Genomic DNA, 24,749 nt, shown 5'->3' on the forward strand with positions numbered 1-24,749 from the left:
CAATAGGACTTAGTAGGAGGTAAGTTTTCTTCTTATATCAGTAAATTATAAACGCTGTGTCTTGTCTGTGTCAGGTGTCGCTGGAGTTTTCCCGATCATCAGCTGTCCCAGGAGAGCAAACCAAAATGCAGCTGACAGCTCAGCCAGACTCTCTGTGTGGTTTAAGTGCCATTGACCAGAGCGTTCTCATCAAGGAGCCTGGGAAGACACTAAATGTAGAGAAGGTAACTGCTGGTACCAGCTGCAGTTACATTTGGGCTCAATACCAAATGACCCCTTCACACTAGCCCTCCGTTTGCATGGAGGGCTAGTGTGGGTCGTCCCAATCCTCAAAGCGTGGAGGGCGAGTAGACCGTTCAGCCCTCAAACAGCGAGTATGCAACGCTTCACACTTGCCGGCGAAATGGAGGAAACAGTCTTGAAATATAAGTTTTGCATGTGTTCTGTTCACACTGACAGAAAATCACAACAGATTTAGGAAGATCAAACGAAACTAGCAAATTTTACTATATGCTGACATTTAATTTGATGTAAGCAGCATTCATTTGTTTGATAGGAAATATCAGATGGCAATGGGATTGAACATCTTGTGAATTTAAGTTCCACACTGTTGATAAAGTGCAGGAAACTCCTAAGGTTGATTGTGGTTCAAAGTTGTTTTTTTTTTATTATGCAAATCAAACAACAAACTCTCAAAGATGACAATAATAATAATACAGATGAAAACTGAATACAGTGTAAAAGTGTAAAAATATACCGGGATCAAAAACCAAAGAAATACAGAAAGCAAAACAGCACCATACTGGTGCAAAAGATACATTTTATCAAGCATTTCAATCTAACATAAAGAGGAACGACAAAATAGTAAAATAAAATAAGTTATCATTTAGAATAACAGACGAAGGGAAGGTTGAAAGACTTAGTATTTGAAATATAATGTTACTCCTGTCATTGTAATGGTCGCTGAATTTACGAAGTTTCAGGGACAGTAGAACAAGCTCCGAAGCTCTGGTGCAGCTCCGAAATTTATACAGTGGTCGTTCCACTAAAAATAGAAATTTGGGGCATCTTTGTGTCTTAGTGTCCTCAGGACAGAAAAAAGAAGACCTTAGACCTTCTAAGCATTTTGTTCAATTGTCAGAACTCCACACAACAATATTTGTCTGTTTTTAACTTCGAACCTTGTTTTTCCTTTCAGATATTTAACATGCCACATGTCAGGAGGGTGTCTTATATCCCGTATGAGATTCGAGATCCCATAGAGTGTTTACACATGAGACCAAAAAGATCCGTTTTGCCATATCCATATCGTGAAGAAGACACAAATGCTGCCCAAAGAGTTTTTGAGGTATGTCTTAGACCCGTGTTTCTCAATCCAGGTACTCAGGCCCTGCATGTTGTAGAGGCAATCCTAGGGATATTTGTTTTAAAGGGAATGGTGATATTTAACACACCTGAATAAAATGAATGGCTCATAACAGGCTTGCAAAAATCTTGATGAGGAAGTTCATTAATCTTAATCAGGTGTGTCAGAGTAGGAACGCATCCATGCAGAGCAGTGGGTCCTGAGGATCTGGACTGAGAAACACTGTCTTTAACAACAGCTATACAATATAAAAATGTTGTATAGAATAAACCTGTGAATTCCCATAAAACATAACTGTCTGTTATAACTGTAATGTTGAATGTTGTTTGTTGTTGGATTGTGTAGAATGTAGGACTGAAGATGGCTACAAACTTGATCTTAAAGCTGCCCACATGCCTCAAATTCATGGGAAAAGAATACTATAGAGGTACGTCAACATTTTAATCATTTTCTGTTAAGTGTCACACCAAATATTTGTCAAAATTCTAATAATTATGTGTATCACTATCTGTGTTTCCTGCTGTTTAACTTTCTACTATTTTCTTTAAGGTCTACGTGGTGTTTATGGTGTTCATGGAGTAGGTTCAATGGAACGATCTCCAGGTAGACCTGGTTCTGGTCAAACATTCTCTCCTATGGATGCTGAACCAATAGAAACAGTCCGCTCTTTCTTCCCTGAGACTTGGATATGGGACCTGGTGCAAGTCGGGTGAGCATCTCGGCTTCTTCAATAACACTGTGGTAAAACTTGAGATTAAGCTTTATATTGAACTTCAATAACAATAAATGTCTGTTAGGTACAACTCTTTTACCTTGCAACTGCATATTCCCTCTGCTGAGGTAAAACATATTTCACATGCCACATCATATAAACCCTCTATGTGTTCTTATCATTACATTATCCTGCTGTTAACACACACTTTGTTGAAAATCCTTTGGCCTCCACCAGTCATGGCAGGGTCCAGCATAATTTATTTTGACTTTCAGGGCTGTGCAGAAAGAGACGCTGGTGCTTGAAGTTAAAAAGAGGCACATGGTGCACACCAAACAGAAATTGACCTTCCAGTTTAAGTGGTTGAATTCATAAAAAATGTAATATGTATTAACAACATACCAAATCATTGTCCACAACTCACCACCACACCTCTATGTTTTACCTGGTGAGAAGTTTGAACACTTTCTGTGGAGGTGGCTGGTGAGGACGCTGTGGTGGGCTGTACTGATCTGAGTAGACAATAAACAGAGCATGAGACACTGAAACAGGTCAAGGGTTAAAAAGTTGAGAAGGATACAACCGGGGACAATCGACCAAGCATCTTTTCATCATCCAGGACAAAATTCTGTAGTGTTTCCCCAGGTAAAAACAACACTTTCGGTCTCTTAAAATCAACATTTCGTTGAAATAAAAGACTGAGTCTAATAGTATTGATCTTATTTCTGAAGTGGTCTGCAAAGTCCTCGCATGTAGTGTCTGATGCTGGCATGGAGGACTTTTATTTAAATATCAATGGTTTTAAAAGGGAATTTTGGGATGTTTTTGTTATTTGTGATGAGGTTTGAGAAATAGAGGCTTCTTGCCTGTTTTACTGAATTATTAGATTTTGAGCTCTTCCCTTAAAATTTCATGATGAATGGTTAGTTTTTTTTTCTCCATTTCCTCTTCGCTCTCCTGCAGCTTCTTTTTAACTCCTGAATTCTCCGCAGTGTTCCTGATGGTTTTGTTTTAAGTGGAGCTGCTGAGTCAATGGCTGATTTTTAGTTTGTTGTTAAAATGGTGAACAATAAAAACACATGATGCAGGTAAAATCTTAGCACAAATTTGGTTAAAAATGTCAATAAAATTTGCAGCCATTTCCAACAAGCTAAACTACCCACTAGCTTAACATACACTGATATGTGGTGTACCTTTCAATCTGTGGTGGTAAAAAGTGGCAAATCTTATTCCAGTAACACACTGTCAAAATAGTTTGATGGCATAAAACAATGACATTCATGTTTAATACTTACCATCTGATCATCAATGATCTGCAGTGAAATAGAGGGTGCTGTCAGGAAAAGATGGGGGGGTCTGCAGGTCCACAAGTCTCTGCATCTGCAGACGCATGCTTCTCATTGGTGATGGCAGCCAGGACACTGCCCCCCCCAGACAGTCACTGAAGAGGAAAACAGAACAAGTTAATCACACACACAGAAAACACCTGTGCTGACAGTGGTGCGTGTAACAGTGATTTAACGAAGTGTTCCAAGAATAAAACAAACAGAAGAGGACCCAGTACAGTAGCTGTACAGTTCAAACTATGCAAAATAAGAATTATACATTGATGTTTGAAAAGGAGTGGAGAGAAGTAAAACTTACTGAACCCCACCCCTGACAGGCCCAGGCATTTTCCACTCTCAGATAGGGTATAAGATGATCACCAGAGGTATTATAAGATACAAATCATTCATTCATCTTTACCACTTATTCCAATTCAGGGTTGAGGTGAAGGTGGAGCCTATCCCAGCAATTAGCAGGTGAGAGGCAGGCAAGACAGGTCACCAGTCCATCGCAGGTCCAACTCAGAAAGACAAACAACCATTCACACCGACACTCATTCTGTCCATCCATCCATCCATCCATCCATCCATCCATCCATCCATCCATCCATCCATCCATCTTACCCCCTCAGCGACTCCTCAAGGGTAGAAATGTAGCCCACTGTTCATTAATCTGGCCTAAATCACACTGCTGTTTTCAAATCCAGTAACAACCAGTAAGTGGTTCCTTCCCAACATCCTAGCATTAACTGCTGAGTGGTGTGGTCCCCTGGTAGTGGGAATACATTCTTACCAAGAAAAACTACCTCTACCACCTCTGCTTGAGATTGCAGCAGTCCTATAGCTCTTTTTCCCCAAAACAGGGCTCAGCATAGGAAAAGAAACAAACCTACCAAGTCCAGTTGAGATGTAAACACCTTTCAAAGACAGGGGGAATAATTGGACTATGCTACCCCTTGGCATTCCTGTAATCTTGAAGGAGTACCCAAAGTGTCCCACTTGCAACCCAGTGGAATGCCAAAGGATAAAAACAACTAAAATACCTAAACTGTTCTCTGCACGGTAATATTTAGTCATGCAAACCACATGTAAATAATAGCAGAATATCTTTAACAATCAGTCAATGTAACATATGTAACAAAGAAATCAATATTTACACAAGACACACATCAGTGCGAGTATTTATGACTGATATGACTTTTTAAGTTTGTTTTACCACCTGACAGAATGTGTTGATGTCTATCTCCCAATCCAGAGAGTCTGGAAAGAAGAATGTGTCCTTCACCGTCCCAGACACCATCACCACCTGGGAGACAGAGACTTTCTGTTTGTCCCCTCAAGGCTTCGGATTGGCTCCTCATTCGAAGCTTACCGTCTTCCAGCCCTTCTTCCTCGAGCTCACGCTGCCCTACTCCATCGTCCGGGGGGAGAACTTTGAACTGAAGGCGACTGTTTTCAACTACCTGACCAGCTGCATCATGGTAATGATGATTTTATGATACACCTCTCAATTACAGCCCAACCTGATCACAGTGACACTGTTAGCAGTGATGTTTAGAAAGAGTTAATTTACCATTTAAGATTAATGGTATTTCACACATTTGTGCTCTGTTTTCATCCAATATGTCTTAATTTTGGACTCATAGGCCCTGATTCACTAAAGGTTTAAAACGTGTGCAAACCTAATAGCACACGCAAAAACATGTTGCAGCTGATTTACTAACTAAACGCACTGAGGATTAAATGGACAAAACAATGCACTCAATCCATTTTGTGTGTTTGCTTTGACGAATATGCAATATAAGCATCTCTGCCAGAAAGCCCAGAATATTGGTAGGAACAGATGTAAATAGATCATGGTAACACAAGCAATCTGATAAGCCAAACATGAAACTGATTGCAGTGGCTATTTTTGCATCTATATTTAGTATGTTTGCAAGGCAGGTGCAAACTGGCACAACTTTACACACAAATGGCTGCAGTTATTGTTGCAAGGAGGAGGTGTAGACACCATGAAATACAACAGAGATCTTTGCCGCTCGTGTAAATACTTTTGGAAGATTATTGAAACACATGGCTGTGTTGCTGTGTTGAATGCTGTTACGCAGGATGGGCTGTTGCTGCTGCGCTCTGGTTCTATTGGCATTGAGCCCTCACCACCGCTTGTACCCCATCTTCGATCCCTCTCGTAAGGGCATTAATGACCACTGTAAGTACATAAAGAGCACTGACCAGCTGCTCAGTGTGAACTGCAATGCGCCCCCATTAGCACACATAGCGTTCATCTCATGCATAAAAAGAAGAACCACAGGAGGCAAGTTTATCCGGTCAATATTTCTTGAGCTAAAAGTTTTAATTCATCAATAAAAACTATTGTTTTGAAGCATACCTTGCTCTGCATTCAGCTCTAGTGTGCTGCATTTTCCATATAGTTTGATGTTCAGATGAACTCCAAGGTACTTGTATTCCTCCACCACCTCCACCTCTCCTCCCCAAAGGATGTAAACAGTGTTTTGTTTACTCTTGTTCCTCCTGAAATCAATAATCAGCTCGTTTTGTTTGTGTTCAAAATGAGGTTATTGTTTTTGCAACATCTTACAAACTGACTGCCCAGTTCTCTGTACTCAACGTCTTGTCCATCACTGATACTACAGTATGTTCTGAAATGCAGAGAGATGAGGATGTGTTAAGGTCCATGACTGAGCTGCAGGGTGACAGAGTGGAGGCGTAACAGGTAAGATGTGGGCTCATGGAGCGTGGTCTGTTGGGCTGAAGGCCAGGGGTGAACTGAACCTTGAACAACATGTCCAGCTCATTAGGTCTGTCCAGACCTCCATCAGTCTGCTCCTCTTTTACCTCTAAGCCGGTTATCTTTTTCATTCCTGACCACACATCCCTCATGTTGTTCTGCTGGAGCTGACTTTAACTTTGTCCTGTAGTCGCCTATGCACTACTTAACCTTTGTTTTGAGTTGTTTTGTGTTGTCAACAACAAGTCCCTGTCTCCATCCCTAAAGGCTTTCTTTTTGATGTTTCCCGTATTTTCAGGTCACTGGTGATCCAGGGCTTGTTATTTGGAAAGCACTCACTCAAAGTTCTTCTTGAATTCTTTAGACTTCCTGGGCTGCACTAAGGTGTTATGGTTAACACGTTTGCCTCACAGCAAGAAGGTTCCTGGTTGTCTCAATCTTAGCCTTTCTGTGTGAACTATTGTTTGCTATGGACTGGTTACCTGTCCAGGATGTATCCTGCCTCTCACCTCATAGCTGTTGGATTAGGCTCCAGCAATGGAATAAGCGAGTACAAAAAATGGATGGATGGAATACCGATTTCCTAACTAAAGAATAAGTAGTTGAGAAAGCTTTAAAATGCAAGGCATGTTTTACAGTGGATGTCAGTGATGCATGTTACGACCCAATACAGGGGTATGAAAAGGTGTAACAAAAAGAAATGAACTGTGGACAGATGTTAATAAAGGAAGAAAGGAGATTTTTTGTTGTAAGAGGAAAAGGAGAACAAACAAATGGTGGTAATGACAAGTGCTGGGTTTAGCAAAGCTGCTCAAAGTAAAAACACAATAAAACCACTAAGGTCTAACTCAAAATCAGCCAACAAAACCAAGACTAACCAAACAGGCGAATGAAAAACTGGCCTACTAATCTATGTTAACAAAAGGTGGAGCAGCTCCAGTAGCTTAAAATCGATCAAATTAAACTAGCCTAACACATTCTAAGTTTAACAATTTTAAACTACCTAAGCAGCACCGCTGTAACGCTAACAACATAAAGTCAAACAGTTCTAACACTGTTGGATAACACTAGTCTATCTACACAAATTACCACCGACTAGCACACAATCCAAGTCACCAAAGTCCAACAAGCCAAGAGCAAACTGTTTGTGCCAAACAGTTGCCGATGACTGAGCAGGGATTGGACCAGCGATGAGCCAACCAGAGGGAAGGAGATGAAGGTGTGTCAGTTCTGGCCATTTCGAGCAGGCAACACAGGGCAGGAATTTACATGCAGGATGAGCCCCAGGTGGCGGCAATGAGTGGCAGCTAACAGAAATAAAAGAGCAATTGGATACTTAACAATCTCAAATCTACGACCATGGATTGTGACATGACTTTGGACCAGTGGATATACATATATAGACAAACTGGGTTATTTCCTGTTCATAGTGGAACCAGTGTGTCACACATATGTAACACCAGTCATCTGTCGTTGTGTCCTTGGGCAAGACACCTCACCCTCCTTGCCTCTAATGTCGGCATCACTGGTGTATGAATGTGGATGAACGTTTGGTGGTGGCGTGGAATGGCAGCCAGGTTTCTGTCAGTCTGCCCCAGGGCAGCTGTGGCTACACAAGTAGTTTACCATCACCAGGTATGAGTGAGGAGTGGATGGATAATGGATACACAATGTAAAGTGCTTTGGGTGCCTTGAAACGCGCTATATAAATCTAATCCATAATTATTATTAACAAAACTCTCCAGGTTATCGTCAATATTCCACATAAAATTTGTTCTGCTGGTTATTTAAAATTAGCAGAAAATTAAGCAGATAAACCGCTTTTGAGGTAAAACACCAAATACAAAATTAATGAAAAAAAATAAATAAATTCACAATGTGCTGATTCAAAATCTAGACCACAGTTCGTAGCAGTGAGAACTTCTGTGATCTTCAAGAGATGCTTTTTTTCTATAAATCTGATTGTAGAATTATTGCAAAATATATTTTGTTTATCCTGAACAGGTGAAAGTGACTGCAGCCCCTTCCTCAGATTACACCCTCACTCCCCTCTCTGGTGACCAGTACACATCCTGCCTGTGTGGCAGCGAGCGTAAGACCCTTAGCTGGACCATGATTCCCACAGCCTTGGGTAAGGATGACAGGATGGAGGAACTGCTGTCCTTCACTTCCTGTACATCTCTTTTTCATCTTTACAAACTCAGTGAGATCCATCAGAGTGACCGAATGGTTTGATAATGAAGAAAAGGAAATGAAAAGCTAATGTTCACTGATCTTTTTAGGGGTTGTGAATGTGACTGTGACTGCTGAGGCTGTACCGTCCCATGCTTCTTGTGACAATGAGATTGTCAGTGTCCCAGAACGAGGACGCATTGATGTGGTCACACGATCTCTCAGAGTAAAGGTTGGTGACACAAAACAAAAAGCAGTTTTGGACATTTAAAACATTTATACTGCATGTCATTATAAACATCTCTCATCTCTTCTGCAGGCTGAAGGAACTGAGATCACGAAGACACACAACTGGCATCTCTGTCCTAAAGGTCAGATTTGTTCACACTATGACACCATAATTATGTTTTATAAATGAAGGAAGTTTGATGACATCCAGCAAACTGTATGATAAGAAAAATGTATTTCAATCCATTAAATTTCTTTACATTTAGTGACTTTTTTAGAGTATAGTAAGAGCTGAACATGGGTACAGAAATCAATTTATAGCTTCAAACATCCAGTCTGGTCTGGATCAGTCATGATGCAATGACCCAGTGTGTGCAACATCTTTGTTTTAGACTTGACCTTCAGCTTGAGATTAAATCCTGAATGTGATTGTTTCTGTCTTTTCACAGGAAGCACTTTGAAAGAGGAAACGGAGATGCAACTGCCCGAAAATGTGATTGATGGATCTGCCCGTGCTACAGTGTCAGTGCTGGGTAGGCTGACAAACTCCTTAGAACTGTTAACTTAGCCAAACAAATTCTGGAAAGTTAGACAGGTTTCTGTTCCCTCTGGTCTCATGCTTTGATCATACATTTAAACCATGGCCCTTGAACTGGTTGACTTGTTTATATTGACTATATCCTGGAGAATTTATTGGATATGTCTATCAGATTCTATTTGAAATAAAAAGTTGGGTCCATGTTCAGCTTTAGGGAATCTGTGTTCTTGTGCAGGCGACATTCTCGGCCGGGCTCTGAAGAACCTGAACGGACTGCTACAGATGCCGTATGGATGTGGGGAGCAGAACATGGCTCTTCTGGCCCCTAACATCTACATCCTCCATTACCTACAAAGCACACAGCAGCTGACCCCAGCCATCAAGGAGAAAGCATCCAACTTCCTGACCAGTGGTAAATTAGCTTAGTTTTATAATTAGAATGAATCCCATGTCAGCGTTCATGAAATAGTTTTGTCATGATCAAATTTTCTTTGGATCGGGAGATAGACACCATTTTCATTAATTTTCATATCTCATTATTCCAATTAGAAATTTACATATTCAAAAAATTACATTAGTTAAAGATCATTTGATAAGCATAATACTAACATTTCCCAGTAAAAAAATCACAAAATCTAGTTACACTCAACCTCCTGTATGACTTTGTACTGAATAAACGTTTGGCTAGAGTTAAATAACAAACTGAAAGGTCACGGTTTGTCACAAAAGAAGACTTCTTCATCAGAAAAGCCCAGCATGATTCTTTAACCCTTTAATGCTTTATGCATCATATTTGATACAAACAGACACTTTTTATATCAATTCGTTTAAGAGCTTGGCACAAAACCCTGTTGTACACAACCTGATACTCTTCTGTCCCCTGATGGATAGAATAATACAACAATACACTACAATAATTTTGACATATCACATGGTAGTATACAATTGATACACAGAAACAATTTTTATTAAATATATTTTTACTAAGGCTGTCAAAGGTAACGCATTAATGGCGGTAACTCATTTATGTAATTAAATGTGATATTATTTTTAATGCAGTTCTTGGTTCATAACAGCACATATTTACCCCGAAGTGTTGTTGTTGGCAGAACCTTCTCTAACACAGTAGCTGCTGGTGGTAGACAGGGTTTATATTCCAGCTATGCAGGGGCGGGTCTAGAAAAGTTCTGATGGGGGGCCAGACAGGAGCACTCATCAGGAAAAGGGGGGCACAAGTGAGACCTGTTTTTTTAGGTCTAGATTTTAATAAATATCGGACTGATTATTACAACAAAAGTGATCATCTAATGTGAAAAAACGTGTAAAACAAACAGCCAATGATCTATTTTCTCAACAGGTGTTTACTTTGGATGATGCTGCTGTAGGACTTTTATCACTGCTGCACAATACACTGCAATGATAAAAAAAATGTGTTTATCAAGGTCATCAGTTTTATCAGAGTTTCTTCATCAATATTCACTGTTTAACTTCAGTCGTCACATCTGCTGGTTTTATGACAGAAATTATCCCCATGGAGACGGTTGGTGAGATGATGCTGGATGAATTTTGGATTATCATTTTTCCTCTGTTGTTCCCCAGTGTTGGAACGATCTACCAAACTCTGTCCGATCCACAGAGTCCTAATTCACTTTTAAGAACAAGCTAAAGACTCACCTGTTTAAGGAGCATTTCCGTACTTAGCTTAACGCTCTACTCACTGGAATGAGTTGGAAATATTTATCCAGCTTTTTGGTTCAACTCAGCACTGAATAAGCTGCGTAAGATGATATTGTGTGATGAAATTGGGATTTTGTAATTAAACAAAGGACTATTACAAAGAGGGAAAAAATAAAATAAAAATAGCACTGCCTCAAGCACTACAACACCTGGGTCCAACAGGATTACAGCAGTCTGACCGCCATTTAATGACGATGCCCTGTTTGAATACTTGTTTGTGTTGTTCTTATTCTCACATGTGTGTCACTTTGGAGAAAAGTATCTGCTAAATGACTGTAGAATAGAATAGAATAGAACAGAATAGAATAGAATAGAACAGAATTATGGTCTAGAACATGGTAGAGAATATGCAGAACATCATATAGAAATGTATTACATGCTGCATTTACTGACCCTTGGACACTAGCATTAATCCAGGTGAAGGTCAGTTAACATTAAATATTTGTAGCACTGGCTCTTTCTGTTGATACAATACAAAAAAAAGAAAAAAAAGGACAAATTTCAGGCATATTTGTAAACTGTGAATAATCATGATTAATTAATTTGCTAGTTGTGATTAATCTGATTAAAATTTTTAATGATTTGAGAGCCCCAATATTTACATTTTATTAATGAGTAAATTAAGATTTCAAAATAAAAATAAATAAAAAATGATTTTTTCCCCATTTTTTCTTGGATTGCATTTTAGAGGTTAAAACTCAATATCTGCACAAAACATTTCCACATTTACTTCCTACCGTTGACATCATGTTTTTAGCACATCATCCTCTAAAGGCTCTGTTGTTCTGCAGGTTACCAGAGACAGCTGAACTACAAAGATCATCAAGGGGGATACAGCACGTTTGGATATGGACCAGGAAACACCTGGTGAGAATATCAGCGATCAGTCTGTACATGTTGTGGAACATTTAGACCTCTGAAACAAAGCCTTTATATATATTTGAGCTGGTTTTAAAAATTCTGATTAATCTATGGATCTATTAATCTAATTAACTGATTCAAATCTAATTAATCTAATATTGAATTAAATCCTCAGAAACTGTAAAACAGTACATGAAGGATTTTGGTCTCTGTGATGCTTGGCGCTCTCACCATCCCACACTAAGAGAATACACCTTCTTCTCTTCAGTTCACCATTCCTATTCTAGATTAGATTATTTCTTAACTAGCAGCTCGCTGATGAATGACATGTCAGAAATCAAAATCCATCCTATTAGCATTAGTGATCACGCACCAGTATCATTCACTCTGAGAAGTAAGAGCAATGAACCAGCAACTAGAAACTGGAGATTTAATATGTCATTACTTAAAGATCCTGAGTTTATCAGCCACTTTAAAAGAGAATGGTCCTTATATCTAGAAAATAACGACTTGCCAGAAACTTCAGCGTGTGTTCTTTGGGAAGCAGGAAAAGCAGTAATGAGAGGGAAAATAATTTCCTTTTCTTCTCATAAGAAAAAGAAGGAAACTTTGAGAATTTCAGAGTTAGAACTCAGAATTAAATCCTTAGAGGAGCTTACCATGTATCCCTAGAAGAACACACACTAAATGCTATAAGGAAAGCTAAACTTGAACTTAATGAAATAATAGATAAAAAGATCCAATTCTTGGTGCAAAGACTTCGCTTGGAGAATTTTGAGCATGGCAACAAATCTGGAAGGTTCCTAGCTAATCAGTTAAAAACAAACAAGGAGAAAACAACCATCTCCTCTGTCAGAGATCCAGAAGGAAACATCAGCCACGACCCTGACAAGATAAATAACACTTTCAAAGAATTCTATAAAACATTACATACATCACAACTAACTACAACAGATGACAATATTGATAAATTTCTTAGTAACATCAATCTTCCAAAATTAAAACATGAAGATAAAATGGTCTTGGATTCCCCCCTTTCAGTCGGCGAACTCCAAGAAGCTCTCCAGCATATGCCTAACAATAAAGCTCCAGGTCCAGATGGTCCAGGTCCAGATTGTCCAGGTCCAGATGGTTACCCAGCAGAATTCTACAAAGAATTCTGGACAATGCTGGCACCCACTTTCTACAATATGATATTAGAAATAAAGGAAAAACAAAAAATACCTTCAAATATGAACCTAGCCAATATTACTCTACTATTAAAACCAGGTAAAGACCCGACACTTCCATCCAGTTACCATCCAATTTCATTAATAAATGTAGATCTCAAAAGAATTAGCAAAGCTTTGGCCAGAAGAATAGAAAAAATAACCCCTCTAATAATACATCCTGACCAAACAGGCTTTATTAAAGGTAGACATTCCTCTACTAACATGCGTAGATTAATTAACATCATAGATTATTCTACTCTACATAATCTGGAATCCAAAGTAATTTCTTTAGACGCAGAAAAAGCATTTGACAAGAGTAAACTGGAAATTTTTAATTGCAACGTTAAACAAATTTGGGTTTGGGTCATCTTTCATAGATTGGATAAAAATATTATATAACAACCCAAATGCATGTGTGAATGCCAATGATCAAACCTCTCCAAGCTTCTGTTTGCAGAGAGGCAGCAGACAGGGCTGCCCGCTTTCTCCATCACTCTTTGCTATTTTTATTGAACCCCTAGCTGCTGCCATAAGACAAAATAAAGAGATTAAAGGAATCCATGCCAAAAATATAGAACACAAGATAAGTCTTTATGCTGATGACGTATTACTTTTCCTCCAGAACTCACCAACATCTCTCCCCCAGACAATCACACTTATTAACACATTCTCATCAATATCTGACTACTCTATTAACTGGTCTAAGACTATTATTATGCCCATCAACTGTGACCTACAAAACACACCCAATACTACAATACAGTCTGGAAACATTAGATATCTAGGCATAAACATTTCCCCCAGGTTATCAGAACTAAAAAAAGCTAAATTATGTCCAGCTACTTAAAGCAATAGAGGATGATCTCTCACGGTGGAGGAGCTTACCCATATCACTCATGAGGAGGGTTGCCACAGGTAAAATGATGGTTCTATCTAAAGTAAACTACCTGTTTTCAGTGATACCCACTAAACCATCCTCCAGCTGGTTTAAGTCACTGGACTCACATATATCTAAATTTTTATGGAAAAATAAGCCACGTATCAGTCTAAAAACTTTACAACAGACTAAAGATAGAGGCTGATTGGAGCTACCCAACTTTAATCATGTTTTCTCAGCTAACAAGCTGCAGTATATCTCCAAAAAGCTTAAACCTAGCAGTCTGGATGAATCATGGTTAGATGAAGAGCAAGCATTGTGTGAGGATCTGTTTGTCTCTGACCTGCCATTCATCAGCTCAACCATCAAAACACATAAGTGTTTTAAAAGCATCAATATCAGTTCCTCTTTAGTGGCTTGGTGGGACTTTCTAAAAATAACCAAATCCTCACTTTTTCCATGTAAGTTTACACCCCTCTGGAACAAGCCTGACATCCTGCAAAATAAAAAAGCTTATCAATTTCACTCAATGGAAAAATAAAGGAATAAAACAGTTAGAACATATAATAGAAAATGGAAACTTCTTGTCATTCAATATTCTCACTTCACAATATGGAATCAGTAGCAAAACATTTTTAGAATATCACCAGCTTAAATCTATTATATGTAAAAAATATACCATTAATCAATTAAACTTACAGCTACCTATTAGGGTGGCAAAATTCATGAATCTCAATCTATATGTCTATATGTCCAAACTAGAGGACGCAATCTGCCTTCCAACTTCAAAATGGGAGGGTGACTTATCCAGTACCTTTAATAAAGATCAATGGTCACAAATATGTTTAAACCCCTTTAAAATAACTAAGAATTCAAATATGCAACTAATACAATTAAAAATTCTGCATAGAACTCATTATACAGGACAAAGGTTGTTCAGGATGGGTCTGTCACAATCAAACATCTGCCCACACTGCAGTGAAAACAAACCTGACAACTATCTCCATGCCTTGTGGTCCTGCACACCTGTCCGCAGGTTCTGGCTTCAGGTATGTGTGGACATGTCAGCATGGTTTAAATGTACAAACCCCGCACTATGTCTACTAGGTGACTTGGGTGACATTAATATGGCAATTAACTCTGCACACATGATACGCACAGCATTATGCATTGCAAAGAAAACTATCCTTGGAACTGGAAAAACAAAAATAATCTGTGTATTCAGCAGTTTAGGAATCTCTTAGTTGACCACATCAGTAGTGAGACAATGTCTGCCTCCTCAAAGAACTATTTAGCTGAATCTCATTCCCTCTGGTCCCCTGTGCTCAGTTCCATCACTTAGTGTAGGTGGAGGACTGTGACCTCGTTGCTATGGGGGTTTGGGAAATGGCCGGGAGTGACTGGTGGTTGCGGGTTCTCTGTGGTTGCCCGTGGTGCGGGACCGGGCTGCTCTGCGATGGGGGTGGCTCTGGGTCTGGCCTCGTCGGGGGCTGTGGGAGCCAGCGGTTGGAGTTGCCTCGTGGCGGGGGGTGAGGCCACTGGTGGTGCCTGGGTTGGTGGGCGTCAGGCCTGGGCCAGGCAGCCGAGCTATTCCGGGCCGGGCTGGGCGGGGGTTCTGGGCTCTGGTGCCCGGGGGTGGTCCTCCTCCCGCCGGGGTGGTGGGGTCCATATGTGCCGGGGATCTGGGCCTGCCCGGATCTGCTGCCGTGGTGTGGGTTGGTGCATGCCCTGGTGTCTGGTTGACGCCCTTGGACCCTGGGTATGGCCCAGGGCAGGGGGGGTGTAGGGGTTTGAAGGAGGGCTGAGTGGGATTCGGGGGATTATAGGGGAAGGTGCTGGGGTGTGAGACAGGGATGCTTGTATGTTGTATGTGTGTATCTGTACTTTGGATGATGTTTGTGTGGATGTGGGGGTATGTTTGTGTGCGTGTGTATGGGTTAGGTTAGGGTGTTAGGATGAGTGGGGGTGTGTCTGGGGAGTGAGAGTGGGAGGGTTGGATGCTGTGTGAGTGTTTATATTGTGTGGGTGGGGCTGAGAGGGCATATATGAGTTAGGATGAGCGGGAGTGTGCAAGGAAATAGGTGTGTGCATGTGTTTGTGTCTGTGTTTGGGGCGGGGTTAAGTGCACTTGAAGGGGGGGGGGGCCTGGGCGGACCTGGGGGTGGTGGGCCATGGGTCTGCCGCTGTCCCCATCCTCTCATTCCCCGTTAGGGGTGTGGGAGGGTGGGTACTTTCTAGGGTTGGTGACGGCTCACTGGCTGTGGTCCCTGAATGGCCCGGTCGTGGGGGGCGGCCTCTCCTGGCCTGTCTTGCCCTTGGGGGCCTCCTGGGGAGCGGGGGTGCCTAATGCCACTAGAGGCTCATCATCCAGAGGGAAGCAACCTTCCCTCTGGACGTACATCCCCGGATCCCTCTTACTTCCCGCTCTCTCTGTCTTACACACACACACATACGTAGGGAGTTGGGAGGCATGGAGCCATGCAGGGTGGAATGGAGGAGACCATTCAGTGGTCTCCTTGGATGCACCCCGTGGCGACTCGCCTCTCAGTTTTAATTGCACCAAGACACCAAAACACAAGAAACACAACACACAAACAACACCTGGGGGGCATGGCATGCGGTGTGTGTCGGACGGGGCCACTTAGGTGGCCCGGCTCCCGCCTCATTGCGGTCACTGCCCCTCAATTTTAATTGCACACAACACACACTACATAAACAGTCAGGAGCAGGGAGGGAGAAGGTATTGGGGACCTCTCACACCCCTGTTCCCCTTGTGTGTGGCTGGGGGTGGGCGGAGGGGGAGGGGGTGGTTGCCCCGGGGCAACACTTAGTGTTTCATTAAAGTATTTATCTGAGAATATCTTCAAAATTAAAAACAAATTGGTGTATACATAAATATCTGAAAATTAATAAATATATCTTATCAAATCAAATCAGATTAAATCCAAATGTACCAAATCAGGCTGTTGTGAATAGAATAAAATTAAATCGATTCAGGAAGTTACTGGTGATACCCAGCCCTAGTTTATATTGATGACTGACACACTGTGCTGAGGTTGTCGTCTCTTCTCTACATGAACATGCACAAGAAATGTGATTTCACCATAAGGTATGAATAAGCTAAATTTATATCAATAATTAGTGTTTCAAACTAATAATTTGACAGAAACTAGGGTGAATAAATGTTAACTTTGATTTTTTTTTTTATAGGTTGACTGCCTTTGTACTGAGATCTTTTTACAAAGCTCAGTTGTTTGTCTACATTGACCCAACAAAGATTGAAGAGTCAAAGAGCTGGTTGGTACAAAAACAAAATCGAAGTGGATGCTTTGAACAGTCTGGGAAACTCTTCAACAACAGAATGAAGGTATACTAATTACTACTTTTCAATTCCAACAATAAAAAAAACGTTCATTTAAACAGAAAGAGATCCTGGCATTACTGACTACACTGTCTGGCCAAAGCAAAAAGTGGCCATCTGGATTAAACTAAGCAAATAGGTGTGAGCTTCCTTATTACTGTATGGGTTATTGTCTTTCAGCTGGCAAGTTATTTAATCCCAACTGATAAAATGAGAAGCTTTTAATTTCTTAAAAAAACGTGGGGGTCACTTAATGCACCTTCGTTGCAGTGTTGTTTTTGGCAGTCATCTCAGTTTTAGTCTTAGTTTTATTCTTCAGGATGAAAATGATTATTAGTTTTAGTCACATTTTAGTCATTTCTAAGTTTGATAGTTTTAGTCAAGTTTTAGTCTGGTTTTAGTCAAATAAAAAATTTTTTTAGTGTTTTAACAAATTAATTTAGGTCAATGATACGTATTAAAAAGCTTTATTTCTGAGAATTTTCTGAAGTGTAATATTACACCCTGAACATACACATGCCCAAAATATGAGCAAAGGATGAGAAACACACATGCTCAATGCTTTAATGGATTTTAGTTAAAATATGTCCATGTATCGTTTCGTTGCTTCTAACCACCAAACCCCTTCGTCCACACTGCCGCCATGATTCATCTATGAATGCATGAACAGCTTGTCTGTGTGCGGGCTGCACATCTGGTGGTGGGCGTGGCCAAAGTGCAGCAGCATTGCTGACTGACAGATTGCTCTCACAATAGGGAGAAATGTGCACTTTTAATGATGGGACAATCAGCCCTTGAACATTTTCGTCTCATCAACGAAATCTTGCAAATGTCTCATAATGTTTTCGTCATCAGAGAGCCATTTTTTAGCTCGTCACGTCTCGTTATCATCATGATAAAATGGTTCAGCAACGAAATAAATTCGTGATCGTCATCGTTGACGAAAACAACTCTGCTTCGTCGGTCTCCTGACTGGATTTAAATAAAACAATATTCCTAGGTTTTCCTGTTGCTATAACAGTCATTAAATAGATTAAAGGGGCAAGATTTCATTGCCACTGGGAATGTAAAAAGAGCCAACATTTTTGGCAAACTGTATGTGCTGAGGTTAGCGTGATAATTAAGCAGCAACTACAGCATAATCCAAAACTGTGTTTACTGGGATATATCCCCGAGTCAGTAAAATCACACAAGAGCACTACATGATTTGCTTATGTTGGGCCGAAAGGCTGTCATGGGTAGGAGATGAACCTCCTTCAATATACTGGTGGAAGTCTCTGATATCAGACTATATTTCTCTGGAAAGATGAAGACTCTGCATGAACGATCAGAAGGACTTCTTTAAAATAAAGTTCGGCAAAGTGCTGGAATATCTGGGAACTCAGACTGCAACTACCTGAAATGGCAGATTTAATAAGGACTTTAGAGACCACTGCTATGGATGTGTGGCAGGAGATGCAGAAACTACTAAAACTGGAGTGAGAACTGTCCAATGTGTCATTAAAAACTGGAAGGTTAGTGGGGAACCATCGTTCAGAAACCATTGTGGTAGGCAAAACATACTGAATCGACAATGAACTAAACGTTTGGTGAAATTTTAAACAAAGAAAATGACAGAACTCAAGCTAAAAATAAGAACATTTCTACACACACAATGTGATGGGAATTCGAGGGATTGGGACTGAACAGCTGTGTAGCCATAAAAATATTTTTTAAAAAAAGTCAGGCTAACTGGAAAAAAAGGCTTCAGTTTGCTAGCGGGCATAAAGATTGGACTCTGGAATGATGGAAGAAGGTAACATGTTCTGATGAGTTTAGATTAACCCTGTTCCAGAGGGATGGGAGCATCAGGGTAAGAAAAGAGGCAAATAAAGTGATGCAGCATCATGCCTAGTGTCAACTGTACAAGCCTGTCGGGGCAGTCTGTCATCTGGGGTTGCTACAGTTGGTCAGGTCTAGGTTCCAGTCTAGGCTCAGCTGACTACCTGAATATACTGAATAAGCAGTTTATTCTATCTTCCCTGATGGCATGGCCAAATTCCACGATAACAAAGCCAGGATTCTTGGGGCTCAGATTGTAAAAGAGTAGTACAGGGAGTGTGAAACATAATTTTCACACATGTACTGGCCACCACAGAGTCCAGAGCTGAACCCCACTTAGACTCTTTGGGATGTGCTGGAAAAGGCTTTGACCAGCAGTGGTTGGACTCTCCCATCAATAATACAAGATCTTGGAAAAAAATGAATGCAACACTGGCTAAAAATAAGTCTTGTAACATTGAAGAAGCTATTGAGACGATGCCACAGGGAATGCTGCTGGAAGTCCACCAAAATATTAGAGTGTGTGACTTCTTTTTGAGTGGTGAGTTTGTGAGTTTTGTTTCTTTGGCCAGACAGTGTATAAAGCGGCAGAAAACATGAGATGCATGAAATTTATATGTCACGATTTTTTCTCATAAATTCAACTTGATTCAGCAGCATAAATGCACCTGTAAGATTCTTCTTTTGCTGTTTTCTTCCATTTGTGAAAAAGAGAATACCACTATATTTGTGGTCTCTGTCCCTGTATAAAACAATGAATGTGTCTCTGCAGGGTGGTGTGTCTGATGAAATAACACTGAGTGCCTACATCACTTCTGCCTTCTTGGAAATGAATATATCTACAGACGTAAGTATAATATAATAGCTTGGTATTTTTCCTTTTGTGTTGATCAAAACAAACAGGTCAATTAAAATACAAGAATAACTTGAAATGACAATTTCCTGATTAATTTTCCTTTTCATTTATCGCCTGCCCCCATCCCCCTCCAAGCTGCATGCATTGTGAATTTGCAGCTGAGTGTAATAGCTTTTATTTCCCCTGCCCCTGTGGCTGTGAACTTGGTGGACGCAGTGATTGAATAATTATTTTATCTGCTAAGGATGCTGTGGTGAATAAGAGCCTGATGTGCCTCAAAGAATCCATCAGTGGCCTCAGTAACACCTACACTTCAGCTCTGCTGGCGTACGTCTTCTCACTGGCAGGAGACATGGAGACCCGTGCTCACCTTCTGCAGCACCTTGACACAGTGGCTATAAAAGAAGGTTGGTGAATATCCCGGAAGAAATCATTCAGGCTCCATTACTATGACTAAATTACATTTGGTTCTTTATGAATGGTTTTCAGGAGATTTCATCTACTGGTCTCAGACAGCAACAGAAACATCTGACTCTTTGTCAGTGGAAATCAGTTCTTATGTACTGATGGCCAAACTCAGTGCCCCCTTCTCTGCTGAGGACCTGGGCTACATATCAAGCATTGTTAGGTGGCTGACTGGGCAGCAGAATCATTACGGAGGCTTCGCCTCCACTCAGGTACTGCAAGGCTTCAAATCTGTTGAATCTGTTCTCTGTGCGACTGAGAACACAGCAGTGTGACTCCATGTCAGTGATTTCATAACTGTGTGTTTTAGGACACGGTGGTGGCTCTTCAGGCTCTGGCTCTTTACTCCACTGTGGTGTTCAGTCCAGAGGGTTCGAGCATGGTGACTGTTTGGTCTCCTAGTGGTCAGCTGACATTTGATTTGAATCCAGTCAACAAACTTCTCTACCAGGAGGTGATGCTGCAGGACGTAAGAGGAAAGTTCAGCCTGGAGGTGAAGGGCTCTGCATGTGCTTCAGTACAGGTCAGTGAACACTGAGGCGCATATTGGGTTTTTTTTTGTGCACATGCATTTATCCAATCTACCTCATACTGAAGACAGTTTCAGACATCTGACAATTTTTTTGTTTATTTTTATCACTTATGAATACACGTATTTATGTGTAATACATAACAGAGCTTCTTCCCATAATCCAAAGACATGCATGTTAGATTTATTGGTTACTCTCTGTGTTGGCCCTGCGATGGGCTGGTGACCTGTCCAGGATGTACCCTGCCTTTCACCTGCTAAATGCTGGGTTAGGCTCCAGCTTCCCCGCAACCCTTAATGGATGAAGCGGTATACATGATGGATGGATAGGAAAACAAATCCTTAATAATCCAAATAAAACCTGTAATACTCATTATTAAAGACAACTTAGCAAGAAATTGGTTAAATTACCTGAAGTTGTGTGTGTCTGTGTGTGTGAATTAAAAGCTTTAAACATGTTTTCCAGATTTCTCAACATTACAACATCCCAACTCCCCCTGATATCACCACTCTGAGTGTGAAGGGGGAACCAGAGGTCGACTGTACCAGCAAGTCTCACAGACCCAGACTCACTCTGAAGCTTCAGTCTCTGTATGTAATCAGAAAGATTCCTGTTCCTGTGATAAAACTGTAATTCTGGACAGTGATCCTATGTTTGCACTAACAGATACAGTGGAAAGGAGAGCAGTACAAACATGGTGATCTTGGACATCAAAAGTTTGTCTGGATTTGTTCCAGACCCAGAGTCTCTGAAGCAAGTAGGTCATGTCAATTGTAACGCTTGTTGTCATAGTAATATTGACTGAAAGCCAACTGAATGTTGTTCTTGCAGCTTAAAAGTGCTCAGTTGGTGGATCGTGTGGAACAAAAGGAGGATCATGTTCTGGTGTACTTACAGGAGGTGAGAGGAATTCACAGCAGCAAAACTGTAGATGATGATCTCCATATTTGTAGCTGACGGTGTCGCCTGTTCTTCTACCAACAGTTAACGACTGGAACAGCCTTCAACCACAGTTTAGAACTGGTACAGGAACTCCCAGTGCAGAACCTGAAGCCAGCCGTGGTCAAGATCTATGACTATTACCAGCCAAGTAAAAGCTTGAATTCCTTTACAGAGAGAACAGGACACACAGACACACTTTAGGCCTTTGTGGAGCTTTTTAATCACACAAAATAATAATAGAGCTGAGGTGGTGAGGTGGTGAGCACCACAGCCTAACAGCAAGAAAGTCCCTGGTTCTCCCTGTGTATGCATGGGTTCTCTCTGGGTAATCCAGCTTCTTCCCACCATCTAAAGATATATATGTAAGGTTAATTACTCACCCTAAACTCTCCCTAGGAGTGAATGTTTGTTGGTTGTTTGTGTTGGTCCTGCAATAGACTGCTGTAACCTGCCTCTCACCTGCTAGTTGCTGGGATAGGCTTCAGCCCCCTGTGACCCTGAATTTTAAAAAGTGGTACAGAAAAATAATAAAAAATATCATGAGAATTTGTATCTTTTAGTATTTTGGACATTTTCAAATGATACTGAAATAGCTGAAGGAATGTGGTCAAGTTTTTGAGGCTTTCCTCCAAGATAAAAGAATAAAAAATAAAAAACTTTTCACACAGTGCACTTAAGTAATGCACTGCTGCAATTTTACTATCAAATTTAAACTTCACTTTTCTGAGAAGGGTTGTGTATAGTATTTACCAGTATTCAATCATTGTTCAGTATCTGGGCTTCTTGGAGGTTCTGGGTAGTGACTTGGTGGGGTGTTGTATGCTATCTAGGATTGTAAATTATGGACACCATGTTACAACTTGAGGTGGTCAACAGTGCACCTGGTGCTGCTAGGTATCTTTGATCCAAGGTTTGTGACCAATTTCTGGCTGTATCAGCAGTTCTGGACCTGTAAACGCCCATTTATGCTCGATGCAGAAGACGGATACACAGATGGATGGACACTTTTGTCCGTCTCCTGCGTTGTTTAAGTGCATAAATTTGGTCCATTTTTGGAGGCCTTGCAGATCCTTCACTGGACGCAGCAAATGGAGCAATGCCATCAGAAACTGTGAGGGCAGTGTTGAGCAGTATATGTAGAAATGTAGAGACGGTGGGAGCTTTTGAAGAAAGGCTTTGTGAGTATGATGGGCGTGTTGGGTGATTGCAACATATAGTGGTGGATTACCACCACTAGCCACTGTGTGAAACTGGTGTCAGAACACGGAAGTGAACTCTGAACTCAGCACTGCCCACTAGTGGATGAACTGACTTAACAAATATGGCAACGTAAAAGACGCATGGAAATATGGCGCGATGTATAAAAACGTTTTAAATGGACATACGTATTCACATACATGAGGGAGCACAAATGGGCCTTAAGTCTTGGACTTTTGGGTTAGGGCTATGAACAGATCACCACATGGTGAGTCAGGTCTGGTAGTGGAAGATATTGCCATGCAAAATAAATAAAAAGGTGTTTCTATTTGATTATTCCTTTATTGCCCATATTTTAAACCCCCTATCCATCTAAAGATGTATAAAAAGATGATTACCCCATATTGAAGTGTACTGTGATAATGGCTTATCTATATATCATTTTTTAAATTTGGATGCTTATGACGAATAACAAATTGCATTGAAGGATTCAACATTTTTAAAGAGAAATTTAAGAAAACTATCACACATTTATAATCAAAACCTGAATATGAGATCATTTAATGTGTTCATTGGGCGGCAATGCGAACAACTTTTACTCTGGACATTCTACATTGTGATGACTTTAATTATTGTTACTATCTATAAAAACTACAAAATACATTCAACTGTTTTTCAGTTTTGTCACATGTTGTTTTTCCTTATATTTGTTTTCTCTTCCTTTTAGGTGATCAGGCTGAGATTGAATACATCTACCCTTGTGCAGCAGGCAGTAGTCTGTGATGGGACTGAGCAACACACTGAAATAGTTCTAGTTCTTTTTCACTATCAGAAATTTGAGATATATTAGATGATTCATTGGTGGAACTGATTCTGTACAGTACAAGTGCAAACTTGCTAATAAAATAACACATTTTAAACTGAAAAAAGTTTCAAACGGTTTGTAAAAAGTATTATTTGGTGTAACATCATATGTATGAATATGACTAGCATCGGGTGGAAAGTAAGCCGGTTCGGGCTGGTACTGTGTACCACTAAAACATTCACTGGCGGTATGCAGTACCAGGAAGATGGGAGAGTGGCTGCCTGCTATAAAGGCCTTGCACTTCCTCTCTGACCTGCAGGTCCATCCCACATCTTATGGATTGGGAACTTTTTAAAGGACAGAAATCTACAGGTTCTTTTTAATGGTTTTGAATCTCTAACACTAGTTTTTAACACAGGACTGCCTCAGGGCTGCGTTTTGCCTCCTGTCCTCTTTTCTGCTGACACCAACATCACCTGCAGCAGAGAAGGAACACAACTTTTTAAGTGCGTGGATGACATGGCCCTGGTGGCCCACCTGACCAACACCCAGGCTCTGTTCAAGTATCAGCAGACAGTCAGCAGTTTGGTCCAAACCTTCTCTGACATGTACCTGGAGCTCAGTATTGTCAAGACCAAGGAGCTGTGCTGTGGGGGCAGAGACAGCTCTCCACCTCTGTTTACACCCATCAGCATCCATGGCCAACAGGTGGAGCAGGTTACAGTTTTTAAATATCTAGGAACTGAAATTGACGCATGTCCTTCAGACAGCACGCTGATACAGTCTACGAAAAAGCCCAGCAGCGTCTCCATTTACTCAGGAAACTTTGGGCTTTCTGTGTCAGTAAAGACATTTTAACTGTGGTGTACAAATCACTGATGGAGTCTGTACTCACCTTAAATATTACCTCCTGGTTCAGCCATCTCACTATTAAACACAAAACAAAACTCAACCGTGCAATCAGTCAGTAAAATAGCCAGTAAAATAATCAAGTCA

General features: G+C 40.7%; 1 protein-coding gene and 1 long non-coding RNA gene across 2 annotated transcripts in view; both read left to right on the top strand.

The window, feature by feature from the left end:
- LOC121645473 (alpha-2-macroglobulin-like protein 1) overlaps positions 1-23,753 on the top strand; it is a 38,965-nt gene extending 15,212 nt beyond the window's left edge. Inside the window, 21 exon segments of the mRNA XM_041993959.1 lie at positions 75-224; positions 1,199-1,348; positions 1,712-1,793; positions 1,916-2,075; positions 4,659-4,884; positions 8,157-8,283; positions 8,435-8,556; positions 8,644-8,695; positions 9,002-9,085; positions 9,326-9,502; positions 11,619-11,694; positions 16,987-17,143; positions 19,731-19,805; positions 20,059-20,221; positions 20,304-20,491; positions 20,590-20,802; positions 21,275-21,399; positions 21,476-21,566; positions 21,641-21,709; positions 21,794-21,899; positions 23,676-23,753. Of these exon segments, the coding sequence (XP_041849893.1) occupies positions 75-224; positions 1,199-1,348; positions 1,712-1,793; positions 1,916-2,075; positions 4,659-4,884; positions 8,157-8,283; positions 8,435-8,556; positions 8,644-8,695; positions 9,002-9,085; positions 9,326-9,502; positions 11,619-11,694; positions 16,987-17,143; positions 19,731-19,805; positions 20,059-20,221; positions 20,304-20,491; positions 20,590-20,802; positions 21,275-21,399; positions 21,476-21,566; positions 21,641-21,709; positions 21,794-21,899; positions 23,676-23,731 (2,649 nt within the window). The 3' untranslated portion in view covers positions 23,732-23,753.
- LOC121645484 lies at positions 6,804-7,100 on the top strand. Its single transcript, XR_006011442.1, has 2 exons — positions 6,804-6,837; positions 6,906-7,100. It is a non-coding gene; the product is annotated as an uncharacterized LOC121645484 (long non-coding RNA).
- Positions 23,754-24,749: the final 996 nt, after the last annotated feature.

Source organism: Melanotaenia boesemani, chromosome 9 (genome assembly GCF_017639745.1).
Source record: "Melanotaenia boesemani isolate fMelBoe1 chromosome 9, fMelBoe1.pri, whole genome shotgun sequence".
Classification (NCBI taxonomy): domain Eukaryota; kingdom Metazoa; phylum Chordata; class Actinopteri; order Atheriniformes; family Melanotaeniidae; genus Melanotaenia; species Melanotaenia boesemani.